At 47.8% G+C, this 23248-nt stretch overlaps 13 protein-coding genes across 13 annotated transcripts; 7 read left to right on the top strand and 6 right to left on the bottom strand.

Annotated features, from left to right (window-relative positions):
• The first annotated feature begins 366 nt into the window (after positions 1–366).
• On the top strand, positions 367–2138 carry EV420DRAFT_513749 (uncharacterized protein). The gene is made up of 4 exons (XM_060482421.1): positions 367–482; positions 542–708; positions 763–1887; positions 1952–2138. The coding sequence occupies exons 3-4, from the start codon at positions 763–765 to the stop codon at positions 2045–2047; spliced, it is 1221 nt and encodes a 406-aa protein (XP_060329541.1). The 5' UTR covers positions 367–482; positions 542–708; the 3' UTR covers positions 2048–2138.
• Positions 2139–2987: 849 nt separating this feature from the next.
• EV420DRAFT_513680 (uncharacterized protein) lies at positions 2988–4060 on the top strand. The gene has a single exon (XM_060482420.1). It carries the CDS (start codon positions 3067–3069, stop codon positions 3904–3906), a length of 840 nt encoding a protein of 279 aa, XP_060329540.1. The 5' UTR covers positions 2988–3066; the 3' UTR covers positions 3907–4060.
• A 16-nt stretch (positions 4061–4076) lies between these two features.
• Positions 4077–5546, bottom strand: EV420DRAFT_513674 (putative hscarg dehydrogenase). Its single transcript, XM_060482419.1, has 3 exons — positions 5332–5546; positions 5026–5277; positions 4077–4976 (listed from the first exon to the last, which is right to left on the bottom strand). The coding sequence occupies exons 2-3, from the start codon at positions 5230–5232 to the stop codon at positions 4203–4205; spliced, it is 981 nt and encodes a 326-aa protein (XP_060329539.1). The 5' UTR covers positions 5233–5277; positions 5332–5546; the 3' UTR covers positions 4077–4202.
• A 967-nt stretch (positions 5547–6513) lies between these two features.
• EV420DRAFT_1643972 (uncharacterized protein) lies at positions 6514–7054 on the bottom strand (the record flags this gene model as incomplete). The annotated part of the gene is made up of 3 exons (XM_060477578.1): positions 6514–6747; positions 6802–6853; positions 6918–7054. The coding sequence occupies 3 exons, from the start codon at positions 7052–7054 to the stop codon at positions 6514–6516; spliced, it is 423 nt and encodes a 140-aa protein (XP_060329538.1).
• Positions 7055–8068: 1014 nt separating this feature from the next.
• On the bottom strand, positions 8069–9150 carry EV420DRAFT_1629886 (uncharacterized protein). The gene is made up of 2 exons (XM_060476104.1): positions 8948–9150; positions 8069–8897 (listed from the first exon to the last, which is right to left on the bottom strand). The coding sequence occupies exons 1-2, from the start codon at positions 9025–9027 to the stop codon at positions 8228–8230; spliced, it is 750 nt and encodes a 249-aa protein (XP_060329537.1). The 5' UTR covers positions 9028–9150; the 3' UTR covers positions 8069–8227.
• Positions 9151–9471: 321 nt separating this feature from the next.
• On the bottom strand, positions 9472–10365 carry EV420DRAFT_1549454 (uncharacterized protein). Its single transcript, XM_060473419.1, has 4 exons — positions 10104–10365; positions 9992–10054; positions 9742–9936; positions 9472–9683 (listed from the first exon to the last, which is right to left on the bottom strand). Exons 1-4 carry the CDS (start codon positions 10281–10283, stop codon positions 9588–9590), a joined length of 534 nt encoding a protein of 177 aa, XP_060329536.1. The 5' UTR covers positions 10284–10365; the 3' UTR covers positions 9472–9587.
• A 774-nt stretch (positions 10366–11139) lies between these two features.
• EV420DRAFT_1748753 (uncharacterized protein) lies at positions 11140–11997 on the bottom strand. Its single transcript, XM_060480261.1, has 4 exons — positions 11789–11997; positions 11672–11734; positions 11409–11615; positions 11140–11350 (listed from the first exon to the last, which is right to left on the bottom strand). Exons 1-4 carry the CDS (start codon positions 11966–11968, stop codon positions 11270–11272), a joined length of 531 nt encoding a protein of 176 aa, XP_060329535.1. The 5' UTR covers positions 11969–11997; the 3' UTR covers positions 11140–11269.
• An 847-nt stretch (positions 11998–12844) lies between these two features.
• On the bottom strand, positions 12845–13946 carry EV420DRAFT_1689814 (uncharacterized protein; the record flags this gene model as incomplete). The annotated part of the gene is made up of 3 exons (XM_060479327.1): positions 12845–13256; positions 13314–13569; positions 13798–13946. 3 exons carry the CDS (start codon positions 13944–13946, stop codon positions 13053–13055), a joined length of 609 nt encoding a protein of 202 aa, XP_060329534.1. The 3' UTR covers positions 12845–13052.
• Positions 13947–14764: 818 nt separating this feature from the next.
• Positions 14765–15715, top strand: EV420DRAFT_513459 (uncharacterized protein). Its single transcript, XM_060482418.1, has 4 exons — positions 14765–15285; positions 15342–15390; positions 15448–15594; positions 15645–15715. Exons 1-4 carry the CDS (start codon positions 15077–15079, stop codon positions 15666–15668), a joined length of 429 nt encoding a protein of 142 aa, XP_060329533.1. The 5' UTR covers positions 14765–15076; the 3' UTR covers positions 15669–15715.
• A 717-nt stretch (positions 15716–16432) lies between these two features.
• Positions 16433–17394, top strand: EV420DRAFT_1549441 (uncharacterized protein). Its single transcript, XM_060473418.1, has 2 exons — positions 16433–16575; positions 16631–17394. Exons 1-2 carry the CDS (start codon positions 16496–16498, stop codon positions 17298–17300), a joined length of 750 nt encoding a protein of 249 aa, XP_060329532.1. The 5' UTR covers positions 16433–16495; the 3' UTR covers positions 17301–17394.
• A 1460-nt stretch (positions 17395–18854) lies between these two features.
• On the top strand, positions 18855–19884 carry EV420DRAFT_1271661 (putative hscarg dehydrogenase; the record flags this gene model as incomplete). The annotated part of the gene is made up of 2 exons (XM_060467651.1): positions 18855–19061; positions 19111–19884. 2 exons carry the CDS (start codon positions 18855–18857, stop codon positions 19882–19884), a joined length of 981 nt encoding a protein of 326 aa, XP_060329531.1.
• Positions 19885–20706: 822 nt separating this feature from the next.
• EV420DRAFT_1748749 (uncharacterized protein) lies at positions 20707–21633 on the top strand (the record flags this gene model as incomplete). The annotated part of the gene is made up of 4 exons (XM_060480260.1): positions 20707–20886; positions 20937–20999; positions 21053–21247; positions 21307–21633. 4 exons carry the CDS (start codon positions 20707–20709, stop codon positions 21394–21396), a joined length of 528 nt encoding a protein of 175 aa, XP_060329530.1. The 3' UTR covers positions 21397–21633.
• A 673-nt stretch (positions 21634–22306) lies between these two features.
• EV420DRAFT_1480696 (uncharacterized protein) lies at positions 22307–22888 on the top strand (the record flags this gene model as incomplete). The annotated part of the gene is made up of 4 exons (XM_060469697.1): positions 22307–22366; positions 22443–22487; positions 22538–22600; positions 22655–22888. The coding sequence occupies 4 exons, from the start codon at positions 22307–22309 to the stop codon at positions 22886–22888; spliced, it is 402 nt and encodes a 133-aa protein (XP_060329529.1).
• Positions 22889–23248: the final 360 nt, after the last annotated feature.

Below are 23248 nucleotides of genomic sequence, written 5' to 3'. Positions count from 1 at the left end.
AAGTACGTCCACAGACATAGAGATGAACATGTTAACTCACATCAATCCTAGCAGGCATGATATTAGATACTTAGGAATGTAATTGGACGACGACGCAAAATACGAAGTATAAGCCCCTTATTTCAAAAAGGGTTGAATTCGGGACCAAATGCTCTTCGGACCGGTTGATTCGGACCGGAAGAGAAGTTGTCTTTTTTTCTCCCACGACTTGTTTGTTTTACTTCCTCGTGCCCTGCTACAGCGACTACCTCTTCAATCAACTTTCCTTTGGAGAGACTCTACTTGACATTAATTCGTTCACTGAAATTGGTATGGACATTCCACGCTGATCGTTCTTTGAGTTTCGTCTCATCGTGTCGTGCGATTACCCTTGCGCCAGTGATACAGCTCATTACCTCTCTCTCAGTCCAACTTCCATTTTTTCCCTATTCTTCAAAGTAGGTACCTTCAAGGTGCCATTGAAACTGTTGGACGTGTTACAGGTAAGTAGGTCCCACTTTTCTCCGCCATTGTCCACGTCTGAATTACGGGAACATTCCAGTATCCACCTACCTCGTAGCCTTGAACCGTGACTATTACCAGCCATCTGGGATTCTCTCTACCAAATCGTGCGATACGGGGTTCGACGGTTCCGTCTTCGAGAACCTTAATCCCTGCGCCAACTTATTTTGGTTGATCTTTCCGAACAAAATACGCGTCGTTGGCTAGGTTGGTTTTTCGTTTTTATTGGTCTATCTTTTTGCTGATATTGAGGACGTGTAGATGGCACATGATGCGTGTTCACGACTTCCACAGGAGATTCTTGACGCAATCATTGATATCGTCGGGGTTACCTCACCGCGTAGCGAAGCATTCAAGGACCTCATTTCATGCTCCTTGGTATCACGGCGTTTTCTCCCTCGAACTCGGCACTTTTTGTTTGAGGCCATCTACCTTTCTACGCCTGAAGAGATTCTGTCCTACCACGACATGTGTCTCAAAAATCCCATTATACCAGCTTCGGCAAGAACCCTTATCCTCGACACCCGGAAGCTCATTTCCAACACCTTTAACGATTCACCGTTAATATCGATTCTGCAAGTCACGACCAATATCGAAACCATAGCCTTCCACAACGTATCATGGGAAGAGCTATCTCCAGGGCTCTTGTGCGCGTTGTCACGCTATCCTCTGAAAAATCTGCTTCTCAGAAATTTCACCATTTCGTCGGTGTCTTCATTCCACTCCTTCATCAGAAACAGTGCTACGCGCAGCCTTGGCCGGCTTGGTCTCTATGGGTCGCTCAAGGTTCTCGGTTCCGATGATGGTGATGGAGGTACCGAGGAGTTAGCACCAGCCCCTACAAGACCGGTTCTTGTCAAGTCTCTATCAGTTGCTTGTTCTCAAAAATTTCAAGATACGGCAAGCACCATCCTTTTCTCCCCATTATCGCCTTTCAACTTCGTTGGTCTTATCGACACTGAGGTAGCACTTTGTCAAGATGCAGACCACGATACACCACTTCCGGCCCAAGATGCTATCTGCGTCTTGCGGGACATAGTTTCAGCGTCGGATCCACTGGTGCTCGCGCACATCAATATATGGAGATCATTTCAGCGGGCGCCCCCGCCTTCTCTGTTATACCTTCCCTCTCTACGCACACTCGGATTTCTTCTAAACAATGCATCGGAAAGCCTTGGCTTCCAGCCCATTTCGGTTTTACAATGGTGGATTGATGTTATGATGCACTCTGAGTGCTACTCGCTGTCTACGCTTTCCATCACTGCAATCGCTGCAAGACAACGCTGGATTACGGATAAGGATGCCTTGACTCAATGGCGTCGCCTGGATAGAGAACTATCATCGTCTCGGTATGATGTGCAGTCAGTATGTATCATCTTCAGGGAGGTGGGGATTGAGAATGCAGATTCTAATGGAAGCGTGATTGACGTGCTGACGAGGTCCATGCCAGGATTATTTCAAAAGGGGGTGTTGCAGATACGGGACAATTGATAGTACCAAACCCGAGGCGACATTGTGTTTTCTCTGTAAACAATCGTCTAATTGAAGAACGTTTCTCAAGACGTACAGCTTAAGTATAGCTGGTACTCGTGATAGTCTGGTCGCTGTGATCTTAGAGCTAATATCGTCGACCCACGATACGTTGTCGATGTACGCTTTGGGGCCCGGGCAGTTGTCAAGAAGCAACAGGAAAAGCGCCCCTACATCGGTCTTCGGCCCGCCGGGTCGGATACGCCGTCACGCCACCAGGGAGGTCAACATACACAAGCAACCAACAAGCAACGCATCTTGCCTTCCACTGCGATTTTCATTAAAAAATAGCTAAAAAAGAGTCCAGTGAGTTTCTTTCCCTGACCCACACTGCGCTTTGTCTTGAATTGGTCCTGACGGCTATTTTCAAGTCAGAAAACTTCAGTGCCGCGTTCGTACCACATCAAAGAAAAGGCTCCTTAGGATCCATTTTATACACAACTCCGTGTCTCTTACGCTGAAAGATTCGGGACATATATAAACTCCGTAAATATGCAGGCCGGTACGATCCTTCCTCCAAGCCTATTCATAATTCTATTCTCTAAATGTAGCCCCTTTTCTCTCAGATAACTGTCCTACATGCGGAGTGCTCTGTCAACTGGACCTGAAATATGGAGATCAAAAGGCCCTGGATATCCTACGAATGGAACAGCCTCTCCTGCGATGCGACAATAATTGGGTACTCCAGAACGTTGCTGCCATAGATGACGACCTGCAGTCGCTGTGCCAGAGCCTCTCGCAATTAGAGTCTCGCACTGTTCTCATTCGATCCCAAATCGACATTGTGCTCGCCTCCAAGCAGAAGTTTGAATCAATTTCGGTCAGGACAAATGTCTATACTCAAGTCTCGACCCCAAGACATATCCTTGGATTCTAAGCCGTGTATGCCACTCGTGGAGAGAAATCGTTCAGTCAGCACCGAACTTGTGGTCGACCGTCATTCTACGTCCGCCAGAATATCGCCCCGCTTCGCTTGCTATTCTTGACGCACACCTCAAATACTCGGGAAATACACCGTTGAACGTGTCCCTGTTGATGTACTCTAATGGTAATATCCATGAAAAGAACGTCCTGGCTCGCATCACCAATCTCGCCCATCGGTGGTCAAAGCTGGAGATTCAGGGTCGACAGTACGAGAACTTTCCCCCCGCCTTCCCCGCGCTGCGCACATTGACTGCTTCATATATTTTTACGGGCGACGTTTACTTTTTTGACGCCCCTTTGCTGAGAACTGTACGGTTGGGTGACAGTGTGGCGCTTCATTCGTTTGTGCTTCCATCTCATATAACCCACCTCTCACTTTCCCGGTTATGTGTGGAGGACTTTCCATGCCTGAAATTATATCCGAGCCTCGTCGAGCTCCATTTCAAATCTGTACATTTCTACGATGGCGAAACCCCATTGACGATTACACATCCCACTATACGGTGTCTCTCCGTATCCGGAATATATCTCCTATCGTTCCTCATCTTGCCTGCATTAGAAGACCTCAGGATTCAACGCAGTGAATCCAACTTATACGTCGTCTCGGCCTTTCTGTCCCAGTCCGGCTGTTCTCTTAAGACCCTTGCAATTGACGTACCCTGCGACGATAGGCTATCAGGCCTCCTGGGCACTCAGCCATCACTTCAAGGACTTTCAATAATGAGTCATCCACATTATCGCAGCTTGGACCTGGTGTATCGCAGATTAGCTTGTCCAGATTTCCTATCTAATTTGGAGCGATTCCGGATCATCTATGCTGATGACTTATATCCTCAGGCAGTTCATATGATCAGAGCGCGATGGTATGCGCCTATCCGGCGTCTTCGAAACTTTGTTGTAGTCGCGGACTCAGTGAAAAGTAGTAGAACCCTTGAAGGTGATGATCAATGAGGGGCTGGATGTCAAGGTTCTGGGTCTTTCACACGTCAGACGACTGGAGAATGTTTGGTTGGATCCACACATGACGGAAAGTGAGGATATCTTGGAGTAACTTAGAGAATTATCATGTGTACAGTATGTAATAGTTATCATGGCCTCTTACAAGACATATTAACGTGAAAGCCAGTCATAAAGGAAGTCGACAGCGTCTCACCATCCACCGTTTATCCATTCATATAAGTACAATTAGACGAATACAACTAGGCGGGAGGGGGAGATCCAATGACAGGTTCAGTAAATAAAAGCGACTACGCCTTTGCAATGGAGCTCCAGTCCATCCTCTCAAAAGCCTGCTGCGTACTGACCAACTCTGCGTCCTCGATCCCAAGATCTTCCTTTGTCAAAATCTTCTCGCCACTCTTTGACCAGCCTTCCAAGTCCTGCTCGAAGAACTTCATATTCAGCGCTAGCTCCTTCCCAAAGACCGGACCAGCAAAGAACGAAGCGGCGTACTCCTCCGGATCTTTCTGAACAAACACCGTCTCGACGCCATTAACCTCTCCCCATAACTCCAGGACCTTTCCCATCGTCAACACTTCAACGGATCCGAGGACAATCTTCGCAGGAAGAGTAATCTCCGGCTTCGCCAGAATAGCACCGACAAAAACTCCAACGTTTGCGTCTGTCAGTCCCATCATAGGTGCCGTTGCCTTCGGTGTACACGGCAGAACCCACGCGTACTTCCCCGACTCCTGCTTCACCGGAGGTAGAAAGCTCGCCAAGTTTGTAGCGTAAAATCCAGCCCAGAAGAAAGTGGTCTTGTTCGCGAGATCGGGAAGGGCGGAACGGATGTATTCGTCGACGCGGGATTTACTATCGATATGAGGAACGGGAACTTTGCCATTGCTGGCGGTTGTCGCAGATGGTAAAGTACTCCAAACGTAGTGCTCAAGCGTAGGGGTGGCTGCTGCGGCATTAGCGAGATTCTTGCCCTGCTGGATCTCGCCTTCAAAGGCACCGTCCAATCCGACAATCGGTAGCAGTGTCCAGAAATCTGTCACGCCGAAGGCGACAGATGCGCCCTACGTAACGATTAGCATCAATTGCTACTTAGAGATGTAGTTAACGAACCTGGAATGCCTTGACGAGGCTCTCGTAGTCATTGAGATCTGCAGTAACTACTTCGGCGCCATTAGCAGCAAGCACTTTCGCCTTTTCACTATCGGGTTTTCGAGTGACGGCTCGAACAGTGTAATCCTTGTTCTTGAGAAATGATGCTACGACGGAGCTGCCCTGGTGTCCTGTAGCACCGAAAACGACGATGAGTTTACGAGACATAGTTTATGGAGTCAGATTCTTCGTAGCCACTGATATTTAAGGAGCCTATAAGATGCTGATTAATCGTAGTCAGCACAATTGTGAAACAATGACGCTCACTGGATCATCGTGCAGATGACTGCGTAGTACTAGTAGCGAATCTTCTCACAGTCATTTCATCTTACTTGACGGGATCAATGATCACTGGCATGAGGTCACTAGTAGCGTTCTTGGGCATAGATACTCTTCAAACCTTGTGCCGTAGAAAAAGCAATGATGTCTACGGTTCTTGGTCACTGGTCGAAACGAAATCCTCCTTTTTTCATTCAAGCATTTCTCGACGTCAGAGATAGACGTGTTTGTATGACAGTGAAGATCTAGAGCAACCCGAACATCGGCTTCCACGTAGAAAGTGCATCGGTGAACAAGGCCTTTGGGAACTGGAAGTCATGTTGCTACACAGAGAAAGGGACAACGCTGGTTTGCCGAGCAGTCGGGTTCTTCAACTTGCATCGGATGAATAGACAGGCGCCGGCTAAATACAAGCAAGGTAAGAGCTAGTAAGAGTCTTCTCCCCCGGGCCGCGGCGCGCGGCCTAAACTAAAGATTTTTTACGAGACAAGGCACAGCCGGAAGTAGATGCTGCGTAAGAGGCCCGGGCTGAGAATGTAAGTTCGAGCCTGTTCGAGTGTCGAGTCGTAGAGGGTCGTAGACATTCACTCTAGAGTCCCGACCGACACGTGGAACCTGCCCTCAAGACTCAACACCTCGTGACTAGGACGCGTCGTCGGCTGAGCGGACCGAGGCGTGTTTTCGTGCCGCGATCGCCCGATTTGCTCTCTCTTTGTTTTCTGTACTTATTTAAAAATCGGTAATACTTACCTTCTACTTTAACCTTCCTTCGAGTGGAGACTCATCATTGACCAGATCGTACAGCTGAGACGCCATCTTCCGTCGGATTTAGAGGTCATGTTCAGATTCAATTTCACTCAAACTGAATTTAACCAACATGTATTCGATCTTGCACCATGCCTATACGCAACCCGAACTTTGATTGAATTCTGAGGAGCAATGCATAATTAAATCATGTATTCGCTCACATACGACAAACGAGAGTCCAAGATAATCAGAATTCGAGCCAGTTATATACCGTATGGCATTACATAGACACTGACATCGAAGTCCACCTTCTAACAGAAAACGACGTCGATCCTAGTCATCTCCACTGAAATTGTGGCGCTCTGCTTCTCAACACAGTCCCTGGAAGAGGCTTATATTTGATCATAGTCAGCTCCATACCGCTCATGAATCAAAAATCAAATAGCACACCGGGGTAGAAGAAACAATATCATTGATTAAAGCCATAATATCCTTCGCAAAGTTCTCTGTGATAAAGCAAAAGACGGGGAGGATGCCGACCGATTTGAAATCGTTGTTGAGGCGAATGATACACTCGAAGGCCGAAACGAGCGAGATCAGGAAGCCTGTGAGAGCATCGCACACCTCCTGGCCGTTGTCATCGTATACGTGGTTGGACTGTATGAGTAATTGTCGACAAAGCTTTCAACTCAAAAGAACAAAACAACGTACAGGGACAAGTGGGATGGCTCCTTTGATTTGAGAATCTAAAGTCTGTACGGCACTTACAACAGCCTAGCACGCAAATCTAGTAAGAAGAGTAAGAGGAAATTCAGAGGTAGACTGACTTGGGCGGGACATCGACGTGTGCTGCAAAGGCATCGCACGCTGCCTCCATCGTACCAATAATCTTTCCCATGTTGCCGAAAGCACCTTTGAGCGCGGTGACATCATTGTGAGCAACAAGACGGTTGGCCACAGCCATGGCGATAAAGAGAAGGAGTACGAGAATGCGAGAGAACATACGAAGCATGATTAGTAATATAGCACTGAGCTGTTATGGATCTGCCGAAATCCGGATATGCGAGCACGAGGCGAGGAGTGGTGATCGAAGTGAGGTAAGATTAATTAGAAAGATGTATGTCGTTAGGGAATATAATAGATTCCGGCGAGGGTTCGTGAGGAGACTTGAACGGTCTGGTTTGCGAGATAAAGGATACTAGTAAGCGCGAAGCAATTACTGTAAGGGGGAGCCGGTAAGCGCGGAGCAATTACCAGGATAGGAAGCCTTTAAGCGCGAAGCTATTACGGGCCGTGGGTGAAGGCAAGCGCTAAGCGTAGCTGAGAGTTCACGCAGTGTGAGGATGCTAGTAGTATATTGGTCCCGAATCTTTAATACAATGTTATCTACAAGTTTATATACTAAGGAAAGGTTCAAGTCATTATTATTCTACAATGTTCTATAATATTCTAGTATCAGTACGACGAATAGAGAAAGTAACAGAAAGTACGAACGAGTCAGTATTAAGACCGAGAAGGCCAAGTACGGGCATGTGTTGACTCATGCACCGAATCAACAGATACCCGATATCCATAACATGAGCACAGTTGTTGGAGAATTGAAGCTGTCTCGCAAGGCATTTTATGCCATTAAGGAACGAAATCTACGATGAGAGCAGCCTTCCAAGATAACCCCGCATTCATGCGATTACGATTCTCAGGGGTGTCAAGACGGACGAGAAGGTAGTCAGGACGCCAGGAAATGATTAGGTGGATTTTTCTCCTCCGATTTCATCGCGTAATGGGGACAGTGAGAAGATTTCCTAGCAGACGGATTCCGTTCGATTGAGTTCACCGAGCGGCAGTGTGTAGCATGACCTCGTTACAATTGAAGGTACCAGGAACCATTGAAGGATTCATGTGCACGATCTACTGCTAGCATTCCAAACGTGATTCTCCATCATGCATCATGTGCTAGGCGTCGTTCGTTGAGATGTCTGACGGATTAGGCGGCCAAATCACAGGTTTATCAATTTTAATGCTAAAAGGTAAATATGAGATTTACCCGTTGTTCTTAATCAGAAGCCTTCGTAACGTATACAAAGAAATGAACCAAACATTGGTGCGTTCCAGGGGAGGAAAGACGCCAAAAGTGTTTCTATACGACAACCTCGTATTTCTCGAAACTCTCGACCAACTGACCCCATCGCCCACCATGCCAACTCGACAAATCCTTCCACTCAGGACTATCCTCCCCGAAAACAATTCGAAGAAACAGTATCCATGCACACATCGTCACATCCGCAAACGTAGGAGTCTCTCCCATAACGAACGTGTCTCCTGCCGTCATCCACTTATCCACTTTCCCAAGATCGTGCTTCAACAATGCCAATTGCTTCTCTCTACGTTCGCCAACTGGATTCATATCTTCTATCGACACTCCAGACGACTCTTCCCTCGTCTTCCTGAAGAAAGCTTCACTGCGCGGATTCAGCATCGCGTTGACAGCGGGGATTGAGAACGGCGCTATCGCCTTCATTTGGGATTCGAAGGCGGCTGTGAATGCAGCGTGTAGTGCTCTTGTTCCTCGAGGAATAAGTGTAGGAGTATCAGGATAGGTCGTCTCGAGGTACTCGACAATGGCGGCAGACTCAGATATGATGGCTCCGGTCGACGAGTCATGGAGCAGAGGGAGAGTATAGTAGGGAGTCACACCGTCTCGTTTGGTAGCACTGGCCGGAATGTTGAGTTTCGTGTATAGCTCTTCGATATCAGGATACTCGATCCATTCTGTACGATATGGAATACCCTTGAAGTTGAGAGCATATCTAGGAAAGGTTAAGAGTCGGTTAGAAATGAGGATGCGAAATGACGTTACCTGGCTTTCCATGTATTAGGAGACCATGCATTGACAGGCAACTTGGAGGGGATGTCGTAGAAAGTAATAGACGCCGACATGATTGTCGATTACCAAGAGCCACTGGAGAGATGAATAAGCTCCGTCTGAACGCCGGTTGCATCGGCCCGTATGATGAATATCCTAAGTTTTGATGTCCCTGACTGTGCAATTGCCCGAACCGTGATTAAGCATCTAGTGTATTCATAAGACCATGTTCATTCCTTGTGATAATCCATTGACACGCCTCGAGTTCTGTCTATAACTCAAAGGCAATCAGAGCCCCGAACCCTTGACACCGGGATAATGAGATCGATTCATTAGCCCATGGAATGGAAGGACAAAAACGAAATGCCCTTTCGGCACGTAGGACGGCAACCTCGGAAAGTCGGACACCTCTTACCTCCCCTTCAACAAGTTGTCTATGGTCGGCTCGCACTACCAAAATGGGAGCACAATGCTCGTCCATTCTCTCTGGCCTATACTCGAAATAATAAGATTAAAAACGATGTATTCATTTGTATAGAAGAAGCGTCAGTGTTTTGCCGTTCCAGAGTACCCCGTACCCGTTCGCATGCGCCTCTTATGGAAATAAGTCCTCGAACCCATCTTAAATAAGCCTCTACTCCTGACTACCGCAACTGTACGCTTTCAGGACAGCAGAGGAAATATTTCGAGAGATTCCTTGATATCTCTGAACACACGCCTTCCATGAATCCTACGTGCAGAGAGCATTACATCCCATACGCAAGCCATATACGAATCGAATCACTCACCGGAGTCGCATTCAAGAGCTTCCCCTCCAATAAGCTAGTATCCGCCATAGTTTCCTGAAAAATGAGGCAAGTGTCATTCACCAAGCCGACGGTCTGGAAATCATCCTTCCGGGCCATGAATGCATCTGCCACCTGATGATCCAGGCTCAAGCTACTCCTGTACCCATCACAGATCCACTCTCCGTCCAAGACATCCTGTGTTTGGAGCTAGTGAGATCGCTGAAATAACCAGGGGAGAAAGGTACGTTACCGGTACAACTTTGGACGCGTTTATGAGCAGCGAGTCCAGAGTTCCCATGAGGCTGAAAATGTCCTGGACGAAGCATCGGTAAGAGATAGGACTGTAATAAGACACGATATACCTCCGCGTGGGCATTATCGACGTTCGTAGCGAAAACGCTGCAAGCGTCACGTACGGCAGAGAACGTATTGGTTAAGCCAGTAAAAGCCTTTTGGAGTGCAGTGACTTCGCTACGACCAACAAGAGGGTTGGCGAGAGCAAGAGCGGCAAGGAGAATTACAGAGAGAGAGCGAAAGAGCATTGTGAGTTTTCGTCGGTGCGATGTAGCGGTGGAGCTGCGAGGCCGCTTTTATCTCACTCCACGAAGAGAAGCATTCCGGGTCAGGTGTTCATTTACATAAAGACTGCAGCCCTTGGGGTTCTAAATACGAAATTTTAGAGCGCGTTCATGAACGAGGTTCTGAATGACTAATAAGGTGAAGGGAGGAGATAGAAACCATGATCGTACCTCCGTACTGAGTCCTGACAGGGCCGCGATGGGTTCGAAGGCGAGAAATTCCCGACCCTCCAAGTTTATGTGGATTCTCCGAAGGAAGCTAGAAGAAAGCCAAATTTGTACCGAACGTTAGTGCTGTAAAGCAAACTAAGTGAGATTTTACAGACCTTGCTCCCGGGTAATATCTATCCTGTATCGTGGACTAAGTTGCGTCGCTTCCTACGTTCGAATCTGAAACCGATTCACACCCTTTCGTCTGGTAAGGTGCCATTGTCGGCTTATCGGGATTAGATCAGGAACAGAAAGGGAAATGCCATTAGAAAGAAAGCCGGTTCGTTACAGGATTTTGAACTTCGTAGTCCTATTATTGAACGAAACGAGAATTGAGATGATATGTATGGAACGAAGAAAGAATGAGCGTCTGAAAGAGCATCTCCAGATAAAGCGAGAGAAATTATTCACTGAAGAATGGCTGCGAAGCCTCTATAACGTCCGCGGCCCGGTCACAAAGGCAGGATGCCCTTTGACGATGAATCTAGAGGCGAACAAAATAACCCGCAGACTTTCGTGCAAAAGCGACGCAGGACTTTAGACTGTAGGACATACAGAGCATATATCGTAGCCACGACCACCATGACAAGATGATTCTCAAGGAAATGTAGCCTAGACTAATAAAGCACAATCAAATCACGTATTTATTCAGACAGGACAAAAGAAAATCGATGGCAACGGTATTTCGAGCCAGCTAAATGAAAAACATTTTAATTGACCCTGACATCCAAGTTCACCTTCTAACAGTATGCGGCCTGGACCTTCGCCGTCTCTGCCGAAACGGTATCGCTCAATTCCTGAGCACAATCCTTGTAAGCGGACTATATATAATCATCGTCAGTTGCATACAATTAGCGAAATAGTTATAGGATCACATACCGGGGTAGCAGCCATGAGATCACTAACAAAGACGGCGTTATCCTTCGCGAGTTCCTCAACGATCTGGCAAACGAAGGGAACGACATGGACGGCTACGAAATCGCTCTTGCAGCCAACGATCTTGTCAAAGGCATCAACGAGCGAGGGAAGGAAGTCTGTGAAAGCGGCGCAAATCGTCTCGCCGTCCGCATCGGATACGACGTGGGTCTGTATAAGATATCGTCAGATACAAAGAGCGCCCCTATAACAGAACGACGACGTACGGGAACAAGCGGAATGGCCTCCTTGATTTGGTTGTCTAATTTTTGTGAAGCACTGCCAACGGCCTAGTTGGTACCGTTAGAAAGAGGTGAAGACAAGAAATTTATGGGATGACTTACGAAAGCATGGGTGGAGTCGACATTGGACTCGAACGCGTCGACCGCTGTGCTGATGTCGCCGACGGTGCTGGCCATGCCGTCTAAAGCACTTTTGAGCGCGTCGACCTCGCTGCGAGCCACAAGAGGGTTGGCGACGGCGAGCGAGACGAGAGGAAGGAGTGCGAGAATGCGAGAGAACATATTGAGAATTGGTTAGTACGACTACGGTGGGTGCAGTTGCTGGAGGATCGAGGCCATTTCTTAACGCATTTTATACCATTCAAGAGGAAATTTCCGAGGAAAGAAGCTCTCAGGACAGTCGAACGTTCACGCGGTCAGAGTATTCGGATAGATCAATGTGCTAGACGAGAAGGTGGAAATGGTGGTCACGAACGTTCAATATTCAATGAGAAGCCTTCTTTTTAGACTCGACTGCATGGGATGATCGACGTTTCTCTCCGACTTGAGCGCGTAGTTGGGTCAATAGGCATCACAAGATCCCTCAGCAGACAAAATCTGGTGGATTCGGTTCACTGTGCGATGTCCCGCGTGACGCCCCGACCGTCGACGGTATAATTGAAGGTGCAAGGTGCCATTCAGATGTCCATGTGCACGAACGTGTTGCGATGACACGATTAGACATTGACGTTCCGAAAGTGATTCGCCATCATACACTTAACGTCGGATAGCTTTAGATTCCGACCAATGGCCAGGAGAAAGGACAAGTGACTGAACTCGTGAGCTATCGTCGCGCGCTTCGAATGTAGAAAGAAACAGACGGTGGATGAGGATATCTTGGTTTCGGAGGGGGGAATGGATAGTTGTCGGAATTATCCCAAAAGGAATGCTAATGGAAAAGAATATATATGGCTTACTGAAAGCGGATGAAGAAGGCGTATAGCTGGCCAAAGAATACAAAAAGTGTGGTCACCACCGAAGGTGACCGTTGACGTTGAGGATCGTATTAGTTCATGGTACTTGGGCGGTCACAGGGCCATACGCAAGTGCGATTACGACCTATGGCTAGATATCGAATTCAGTACTCGGTCCCGTGTCTTTGAGCAGAATTCAATTGTAGCTGTCAAGTTCGACATTAACACGACGAAGATGAGGCCCCGCGAAGCTCTCACCAAGGCGTATCGGGAAATTAGTATATTTGACGCCCGCAAATGACCAAAACCCTGTCCGTAGTTAGCATATTTGAAAGTATATACATTTTTAGGCCATAGATTGGCTGAATCTGGCAGAACGTGGGCCGGCTGGCATCCAGAAAGCAGTATAGTGCCTAAAATAACGCTAAAGCGAAACTTTTGGTCCGGCCAGCACTCCGACTCTCCCAGACCGTGAACAGCTTGTCCGAATTAGCATATTTGAGGCTTAAATCTTTGCGAATTTTAGGCCCCAAATCGATGATTTTTTCCGGACACACTTTGGCAGGAGCTTCCCGGGGTATCGAACATGCCGTTGGGAAAGTGGGAAAGTTGAAGTACTAAGAAAGGAGTGAAAAAAGACAGAGATTTCTGGTGTAATGGCATTGACACTGAACGGACGTTGGGAGCGTAGACGAGAGGAGACCAAGGCGGAGTCGGGCCGGTTCACGTGACGGTTTAGGGCAGGTAGACGTAGTTTTCCCGTTGTCGCAGCTAGTCTTTTCCCCCATCGATCCATTCCATCTCTCTGACTCTACGAGGGGTTCCAACGTCTTAGCAAGCCCGCGCAGCGCGACCCATGTCGCGACGGTGGAAAGGAAGCCGGTACGGAACTTACCGGAGGCGTTTAATTGCCGGTTCTCCGGGACGAGGCTTCGCAATGAACCATCATGCATCATGTTCAAGACTTGCAATCCGGTCTACTTGTTCCTCATCCGCAGCCATTCGCTAGCCGTTCATTAATATTGCCGACTAATCTCAGACTCTTGGCTGTCTGTAAGTATCAAAAACAAGCGCAAGCAATCTTTATTAACCGTTGCGCTGATAGTGATACTTCGTCATCCTCCCCTTCGACGACTCATCAGAGTACGAAGAACTGACTTTCTCTGGGCAGTTACTCCAGAGTGACACGATCTGTCAATATCAGCCAAGTATGCCTCGGCCCCGAGCCCCAGCCCAACGTTCCGCAGCAATCGGGCCGGGCTTTCTTTTTGGTTTTCTTGTTCCTCGACGGCCATGTACCCCAACATGCGATACAGTACGCTCTTGCTTGTCGGTAAAGCATGTAGTTATGGACTCTCTTTATTATAGAACTTATGTTTAGGTAAAGATTGAGGCTCGAGACAATGCGCAGCTCACTCTACTGAAGAGCGGTCCGAATTGAATGGCCCTGCTATCGACTGTAGTGGAACTCGGGAGGGAGATGCATATTTCCTGTAAGTCCTCCATACTTCTCCACATGAAACAGCTCCAACTTCGGGATAATAATAGTCTCAGCACAGGTATTGTAGCCAGCAATTTCTCCGAGCCGCCTAAGCAAAGGCATCTGCTCCCTGTTGCGTTTCAATTATCGTTCCCATCTCAATGCTATTTCGTTCATCCGATTCCCTCGCATACGTCACTCTACCTTTTCTAGCGGTGATAGTGAGTAGATGTCGGGGGATGCATTCATTCAGGCCCCTTGACGCGTTGAGAGCCCTGAGATCCTGTGGAGTCCGTATATCCGTCGTTCTTCCTTGCACACTGACCCTGATACAGGTCATCGCAGCTTATCCCTCCTAAAAGTATCCAACCCTGGTTCGAAGTCTCTTCAATCTCATGCTATCCGCATTCTGAGCGTCGCCTATCATCTCGGTCCGTGTAATGTAATGCAAGCTCGGTCGAATTCTAATTTCTGACTGTGAACTTTTATTCAATAGAGATCTTGGAGTCTAGCCTAGCGCTTCCTGCCACGGTATACGTTATGTCGGCAACTATCCTACCCTGCTACCATATGGCTTGCCGCCAAGCAGCCGCGTAATTTCTCAGTTCCCTGTGGTCGCCGTACCACCGAGCATATGTCACCCAGCTTCAATCGTGACCGCTCAGTTGAATCAACGTCGTCGGGATTGCACCTTGCTGCGCAGATATCTGCAGCACGAACTCTTTCTCGCTTACGATCGTTTACCTATGGTTCAGATCATTCCTGGCGGCCCGCCTTCAGTATCCACCTCCCTCCGCCTCAACGCCACCGTCACAACACGCGGTCGGTTGGCAAAAAATTTTTTGTAAGAGGGGCAGTGCTCTCGGAAAATAACTGCACCGTTGCATAAAAAGGGCTGTCCTTGCTTCCTCTGAATCCCGTCGCTTCCTCTTATCGACCTCTCCTCCACATCCAATAATGCGGCTTCTTGTTCACGTTCTCGCATTGGTCTCCGCTGTCTTTGCTGCGGATGCATGGTACCCGGGAGGAGGCGGAGGCGGAGGCTCCCAGCCGTCGTCTACACCGTGGACGGGTTATCTGTGCCCCGATACTGATAATTATGGGCATGGGAAAGCTCCCTGGGGGTGTGACTCCCCGCCGTATCCTAACTCGATGTTTGGCTGCACGTAAGTGTTCGACAGCACAGTCGTTGGATTCCTTTTTCTGAGGCCGATGTTCGTAGGTACCGCACGGGCTCTGGAGTAGGGACGTACCCATGCGAGTACTATGTCGTGAGTAGCATCAAGAGTGCTTTTGTTTGTGTGGACTTCTGTGCTGATGTTTCGTAGCACGACGGCCAAGGACCTTCAGGCCAGGACTCGCGTTGTCCTTCCAGTGCAGCGTACCATAATGGAAGGAAGAAGAGGTCGCCGCCGTCAGTGGCTGCTCCCGTTCCAGCGGATTCGTACGTTAACCGTAACATTATTCGCGGATCAGTGAGTTGTCCTCTTTACGTTCAGTCGAAGGGTCTAATTCATTGCACTAGCGAGAAGCTGCAAAGTTTGTGTAATAAACTCGCAGTATTTTCCGCTGTTAAGGTGGATCCGTATCGAGTCTTGGTTCCTATTTTGATGCTCGTAGATTTATTCGTCGTCGTTACATGCCTATCCATTCTCTGAACCCTTTAGAACTTTATAACTATTTAAATATCGATTTATATAGATAGTCTTTCGGAGGTGTGCGAATGTGCGAGTCGGAGTTGCAAGTAAGGCGGTGCCTGGGGGGCGCGCCTTCCAAAAACACGTATAGATTGGACGCGCCATTGGCACGTGGTGTTCTACCTCTTTAGGGCAGGTTCAAGTCGATCGTTTACCGAAATTTGCAAAATTTTGCATCCTGCGCAGTGGCCCAATTCTCATTCAATCTGAGGGGCATTGCAGTTCCCTTCTCAACTGTTCCCAGTTTATCGCCGTGAAAGAAGGTCGAATACAAGAGACCTTCCGTCACTTCCCAATCCCATGGGATCTGCCTGGAACCGATCTTTCCCTGTGGAAATGGTAGTTCGGCTCTCTCTTAGCTGCGCCTCTTGTTTAATTCATGGTGCTAGCATCAGCAGTCTCGTATACGGGTGATTCAGTGTGGCCTGAAATCACAAAGTATGAGCAGCTACATGCCGGTACACATTATCTAGTCGGATAGCTAGCTAACAGAAGCCCAAGGTAGGTCGGTGGATTGTCGTAAAGGACGAGCATGTGCTTATTCATTCCAGTCACCTGTCAGATTAAATCTTTGCTCGTTAGTCAGGGAAATCAAAGCCCAGGATATCCATTCGGACCGTCGGAACCGATGTCACGGCAGAGGCTGATTCATCGTTTTGCGCCTTAGAAATCGACAATCATGTCGACCACCATCACCTTCTACGATATTCCATCCAAGCTGCCCATCAATGCGTATTCTCCTAATACGTGGAAAGCCAGGTTAGTTAATATCCATTATATAGCTTGACGCCATCTCTCATCCTTGCCTGGCCAGATATGCCCTCAACTTCAAGGGTATTCCATATCATACGGAATGGGTCGAATTTCCTGATATCGAAGGCCTATACAAGAAATTCAACATCCAGGCCAGTTCTACCCAACAGGACGGTGTGACTCCCTACTATACTGTCCCTCTGCTCCATGACTCGTCGACTGGGGCCATCATATCCGAGTCCGCGGCCATCGTCGAGTACCTCGAGACGACCTATCCTGATACTCCGCGTCTCATTCCTCCCGGGACAAAAGCATTACATGCAGCATTCACTTCCGCTTTTGAACCCCAGATCATGGCAATAGTGCCATTCTCCATCCCTGCCGTCAACGCGATACTGAATCCGCGAAGTGAAGCTTTCTTCAGGAAGACAAGGGAAGAGTCGTTTGGAATGACTATTGAAGATATGGGTCCGCTTGGGGAGCTTAAGGAGAAGCAATTGGCGTTGTTGAAGCACGATCTTGGGAAAGTGGATAAGTGGATGACGGAAGGAGACGCGTTCGTTATGGGCGAGACTCCTACATTTGCGGATGTGACGATGTGCGCGTGGATGCTGTTTCTTCGAATTATTCTTGGGGAGGATAGTCCTGAATGGAAGGGTTTGTCGACTTGGCATGGCGGACGATGGGGTCGGTTGGTCAAGAGTTTTGAGAAATATGAAGTTATTGTGTAGAGTCAATCTTTTGAACTGAAAGATGTAACTATGACACCTGTTTTTAGGTCTCGGACCCTCAATAATATAATGTGCATCCAATGTGCTATGAAGTCTTTCATCCCTTGGAACGCGTCGAGGTCCGCTTCATTTCTTGGTACACGTTATTTCTGGATCCTCACATTGTCAGGTCAATTTCGTACTTACCCTTTAGGACAAGAATTGACGGGAGCGTCATTTGGACGCAAAATCCGCCAGGAATCTCAGCCATCAAAGCTTGACGCATGAATCACGTTCGAGATGCCAGCGGTATATCTTGCACATGAATTCTTAACTGGTTCCTCATTCCTTCAATTGTAAGAAGATCACGCTACAAACCGCTCAGTGAACACAATCAAACGGATTTTGTCTGCTGAGAGATCTTCTCACCTCGTGACGCACTGTCCCTATTGCGCGAGCAAATCGGAAGGCTCGGAGCAAATCTATCCAATCATTCTTTGGCATCCTGACTATCCTTTCTACCTTCTCGTCCATCCTGACACTTCCCAGAATCTTAACCTCATGATCGCTTGACTACGAGGCTATCCTGAAAGGTTCATTTGTCGTAGCCTTTGCTCTCTTAACGGCATAAGAATCCTTACGAGACGGCATCAATCCTCCAACAACTGGACACCGCAATAGCAGTAATCAAAGCTTAGTATGTTTTCTCAGATTCCTGTATTCCTTTCCCTTATCTTCCTCAGAGATTTCGGCGGAGATGGCAAAGATCGAAACCTCATTCTGCCAGAAGGCGAGCTCGAACGTCGGTGTCAATGTAGAGGTTCTCGGACATTTAGCCGAGGATTCGTCGTGGTCACAACGTACTGAAACTTGAGGGCAAGTTTCCACAACAATACCGTGAGGTAGGCACTCGGAAATAAAATTCTACACTCGACGTTAACTCACACCCCCAGTCGAAGCATCTTATACTGCCCATCATCTCGGTAATTGAGTCCCGGCTGCGCCTTGTCTCGTAAAAATCTTTAGTCCGGACCACGGGCGCCGGTGGCAATAGGTCGCTTTACATCGCTTGTACTTGGGCAGCACTCGTCTGCTGCTCGTCTGCTCATCCGAGCTATTGTCCCAAGTGGTCTCTGTGTCGACCTTGACCTGAATGTAAATTTCGTGAACATCCGTACTCAAAGATTGTCGAGGTGCATTTACTATGTGGCGATGTTCAGATTCCGCTGGATGTTGATGTTACCTCCACTGTCACACAAGCGCATCTATCTTCGACGCTGGGAGAACTAGAATAACAAGGAGGTTTCTTTCGACCGGAACTTTGGAATTGACTGCTTCTTTTTGTGATCCAAAACTGGAAGGGTAGCAACGGCCAAGAACGTTGCTAGTGGCCTCGTGCTGGTGCCCATTGATCCCTTCAAGTAAGATGACATGACAGTGTGAGAAGACTCACTAATGTTCAGTCACATACATGATGATTCAGTAGGCTTTATGCATTTCTGCTTACCACAATTAATCAGCATCTTATAGGCTCTTTAAATATCGGTAGCTACGATGGATGAGAACTCATAAACAATGTCTCCCAAAGTTATCGTCGTTTTTGGTGCTACAGGACAGCAGGGTGGCTCTGTCGCTGCTTCGTTTCTCAAGAACAAGGACTACACCGTCCGAGCTGTCACCCGAAACCCAGATAGCGACAAGGCGAAGGCGCTTGCTGCCAATGGCGCCCAAGTAGTCGCTGCAGATCTCGACGACTACAAGAGCCTCGTCAAGGCATTCCAGGTGTGTTAAGTACATTTTTTTGTAGTAATTGATGCTGATTTTTGCCTAGGGCGCGTCTGTCGCTTTTGGCGTAACAGATTTCTGGACACTGTTACCGATCGTCGGATTGGATGGTGCCTTTGAGGGCGAGATCCAGCAGGGCAAGAACCTCGCCAATGCCGCAGCAGCCACCCCCACGCTCGAGCACTACGTTTGGAGCAGTTTACCATCTGCAACAACCACTACCCAAGGCAAAGTCTTCGTTCCTCATGTTGATAGTAAAGCGCGCGTCGACGAATACATCCATTCCACCCTTCCTGATCTCGCGAAGAAGACCACTTTCTTCTGGGCCGGATTTTACGCTACAAACTTGGGGAGCTTTGTGCCTCCGGTAAAGCAGGAGTCGGGGAAGTACGCATGGGTTCTGCCGTGTACACCGAAGGCAACAGGTCCTATGATGGGACTGACGGACGCGAATGTGGGCGTTTTCGTCAGTGCGATCCTGGCGAAGCCCGAGATTACTCTTCCTGCGAAGATCGTCCTCGGGTCGGTTGAAGTGTTGACGATGGGCAAGGTTCTGGAGTTATGGGGAGAGGTGAATGGTGTCGAGACAGTCTTTGTGCAGAAAGATCCCGAGGAGTACGCCGCTTCGTTCTTTGCTGGTCCGGTCTTTGGGAAGGAGTTAGTGCTGAATATAGAATTCTTCGAGCAGGGCTTGGAAGGTTGGTCAAAGAGTGGCGAGAAGATTTTGACGAAGGAAGATCTTGGGATCCAGGATGCAGAGTTGGTCAGTACAAAGCAGGCGTTTGAGAGGATGGACTGGAGCAACGTTGTAAAGGCATAGTTGCGTACAAATTGTTTATTATGACTGTCGTTCAAAGTTTTTGTCACGGCTACTTGTGTTCGAGCATTATTTTATACGGCTGTCATTGATCATCTTTTGTGTCGTGTCTGCAGAAATGTGTGATTTTATTGTGTCTTGTTGGTCCAAATTAAAGGAGAACCACTTAAGAACCATTCTAATGCCATGGTACGGAATTTCAGTTTTCGATATGCTCGCACTCCGATTCCTCAATCTCCCTTGGGTATAAACATCCTGCCTTCCAGATAACACGATCTCACATGCGATCTTCCTACTTCTATTACTACGGGAAAATCCTGTAATGAGAGGGCTTCTGTTCAGATAGTATGTCCCGTTCGTAACCCTATCCAATGTCCGAAAGCCGGTAATGCCCTACCATATGGAAGGGTTGCGGATCCAATTCAGATTCGATCACAAGAGGTAATTCAGTCCACGAGACAAGCGATATATTACTCCCAGATAAGGCGTGTAAAATATCACCATGTTCTCGTTATGGAAATCACTGTTCGCCTCGAATTCAAGGTTCATGGCTGACTGGTTTCGGAGACTTGTAAAAGTCCCTCACCACTTGTCGAGCCTTTGTAGGCTACTAGTCTAAGTGTGGAGGTACGTCCATAGTTCCTATCTCCCCTTTCATCCCGTTAGGCATTCTGAATCTTGGCCACCAAGGCATTCGACAAGTTAGAAGTCAAACCTTACTATTTAAATGAACTTCTGACACAAGTCTGATAATGAATGCTTCTCTTCTCCAACTCGTTATAACGGCCTCGGAAATTCACCGCTATTGCCCCAACGAAGCTCGCGATGCTCCTTCGCCCTCTATCTCTAGTTCTCCCTGTCGCTCTTGCTATCGCCAACCCGTTTGTTGGTCGTAGCGAAGTTACTGCACTCCAAGAGGCTTGTAACAAAATCAACACCACTCTCTATGATGTAATTAAAGCTTGCAATGCGTTTTCTATCAACGTTGATAGTGCACATGCGGAGGTATGTTTTGTACCTGTGCTGTAGCGACCTGTTGTGGATACCTTTTTCAGGAGGTGTTCAATCTCTCAAAGACTCTACAGTCGCGGGTCAGAGATGCATCTGAGGTGGTTCCGGTAAGGTACCTTTCTTTTCATTTCAGCATTATCTCAATGACCACAAAATGTAGGATGCGTTGGATGGAAAGTGGCTGTGCGAATCGTACACAAATGTTTCAAGTCCAGGTCTTCAGTTATCGGAGGACTTCATTGCTCTCAAGAAAGATTTCCAGAGCGTCGACTTGCTCAACGACACTTGCCTCCTTCTCCAGAAATCTTCCAAGGGTAGTGCCTTATTGGACAGGAAGCTCTTGGATGCGACTCCGGTGAGTGTATTAGGTGATTGGTACATGGTTTGCGTATGGAAATGTAATGCGACACTTAGGATTCATGGAAGGCGTGTGTTCAGAGATATCAAGAAATCTCAGAGAATATGACGGCCAAAGTCCTGGAAGCATATTGTGGTCATTCCTAACAGAGACTGAGAGGGGGCGCTTGGAGCACTAAAGGTTCGAGTATTCCCGTGAGACTACGAGAGACGACCGAGAGGTTGGAGAGAGGCGGACGGGTACTTATCCGAGATTGACCGACGACTGACGCTTGTTCGAATAATTAAATCGTTTTGACTGCTTATCACGTTTTGAGATCCAACGGAATGGACGAGTATCGTGCCCGGGTACCTACCACGAGCTGATAGACAGCCATAGACGGGAGAAAGCGGCAACGGACCATTCTCCGAGTTTAGGTCCGATATCCGTTCAGTTGCCGTCTGCCGTGCCGAAAAGTCGGCGTCTTTCGGCAATTATGGTGTCCTTTTGCACCGACCTCGATGCCGACCCTTGCGCCATTCTCTCTCAGAATCACCTCAGCTTGGAATCTCAGCCTTCCCGAACACGTCCCAGAATTTTTAACCAACGCCGTGCTCATTTGTAGTCCTTTTATTCTTGGCGTTTGGTATAGAAGATCTCTGCAAGGCGATAATTCTAGGAATACGAAATAGTTCTTCGAAGGTCCCAAGCAAAGACCGCTAGGGTCGGAATGAAATTTTATGGACGAATCTTGATGACCTATTCTATGCTAAGCATTTCCCGATTGCTTACCCTATGGCCACTGGTGCCATCGACTCGCCGGACTCTTCTCTTCCATCTTGTTTACATGCCTTTTAATTGTGTGTAGCCCCGTTCTCCGTCCTTCGTTGCTGTTATATTAAGCGCATGATAGCGGGTCGCTTCTAGATACTCGGTACATTTCTATCTTTGGGAGCTTCTGGAAACTAGAACCACCGTGACCTTTCTGGGAAGCGCGGGGTCTCGTTCTCTGTAGGGAAATAAATATCTTCCAAGACGCCTGCTGCATCGTCGTATTGGGTTTCCCCAAAGCATAACATGGTCTTTCGGGTCGACACTCTCTTTGCACTGTCCACTCTTGCCATCGCTAACACTGCTGTGCGTCGCAGCGAAGTCACTGCGCTTCAGGCTACCTTCAACAAAATCAATGAAACATTATATGCAATCTAGGTAGCCTATGGTGAATTTGCCTGCTGAGGTCGATATTGGTCATGCTATGGTAAGTGTGATCCGTTAATATCTATATTTTTGTTTGATGATTTTGTTTAGATGGTGACCGACGGCTTACGGACTCTAGACTCGCAGATCCAAGATGCCTGTAATGCAGTCCCAGTATGTTAAATTAGTTCAGGTTCTTTGTCTAGCTTCCTGAAATATTCGGAACAGAATCATATCATGTCGGACGTCGATGGCAAGTGGGCCTGCGATATTTACATCATTGAGTTGACCGGAGACCTGAAATTTTGGGATGATATAATCTCCCTCAAACACGATTTCCAGACCGTCAACTTCACTTCTACCGTCTGCCACGCTTTCCAGAACCTCTTCACCCATAGTGCCCCATTCGAGAAGAAGTTCATGGCCGCTATTCCGGTGTCTGTTTTCTGGACATACGATTGAGGATATGGAACTGAAATATAACCATGCATAGAAAACATACAAAGCGTGCATCAAAGACTATGATGATATGGCTGGCGAAAAGAGGAAGAAGATTATAGAGGAATACTGTGAGAAAGAGTAGGTTCTCGGGAAACCGCTGGTATGTCGTCATGATAAATATAACATTGCGATTGAACTGTCATCTGTACACGGCAGTAAAATAAGTCCCTTCTTTGAATAGCTGTTCTGTTCCAGCTGTCGACGGGTCCAACCAGAACCCTTTTCGAAACTGATCCAAACCGTTCCTACCTTGAGACCGAGACCTTCCCTAACCATCTTTCATGCTGTATAACGCTTGTATCAAATCCCTCTTCAACATTC

Source organism: Desarmillaria tabescens, assembly GCF_030435595.1.
Source record: "Desarmillaria tabescens strain CCBAS 213 chromosome Unknown EV420scaffold_22, whole genome shotgun sequence".
Lineage (NCBI taxonomy): Eukaryota > Fungi > Basidiomycota > Agaricomycetes > Agaricales > Physalacriaceae > Desarmillaria > Desarmillaria tabescens.
This window is presented reverse-complemented; position numbering and strand designations above follow the sequence as displayed.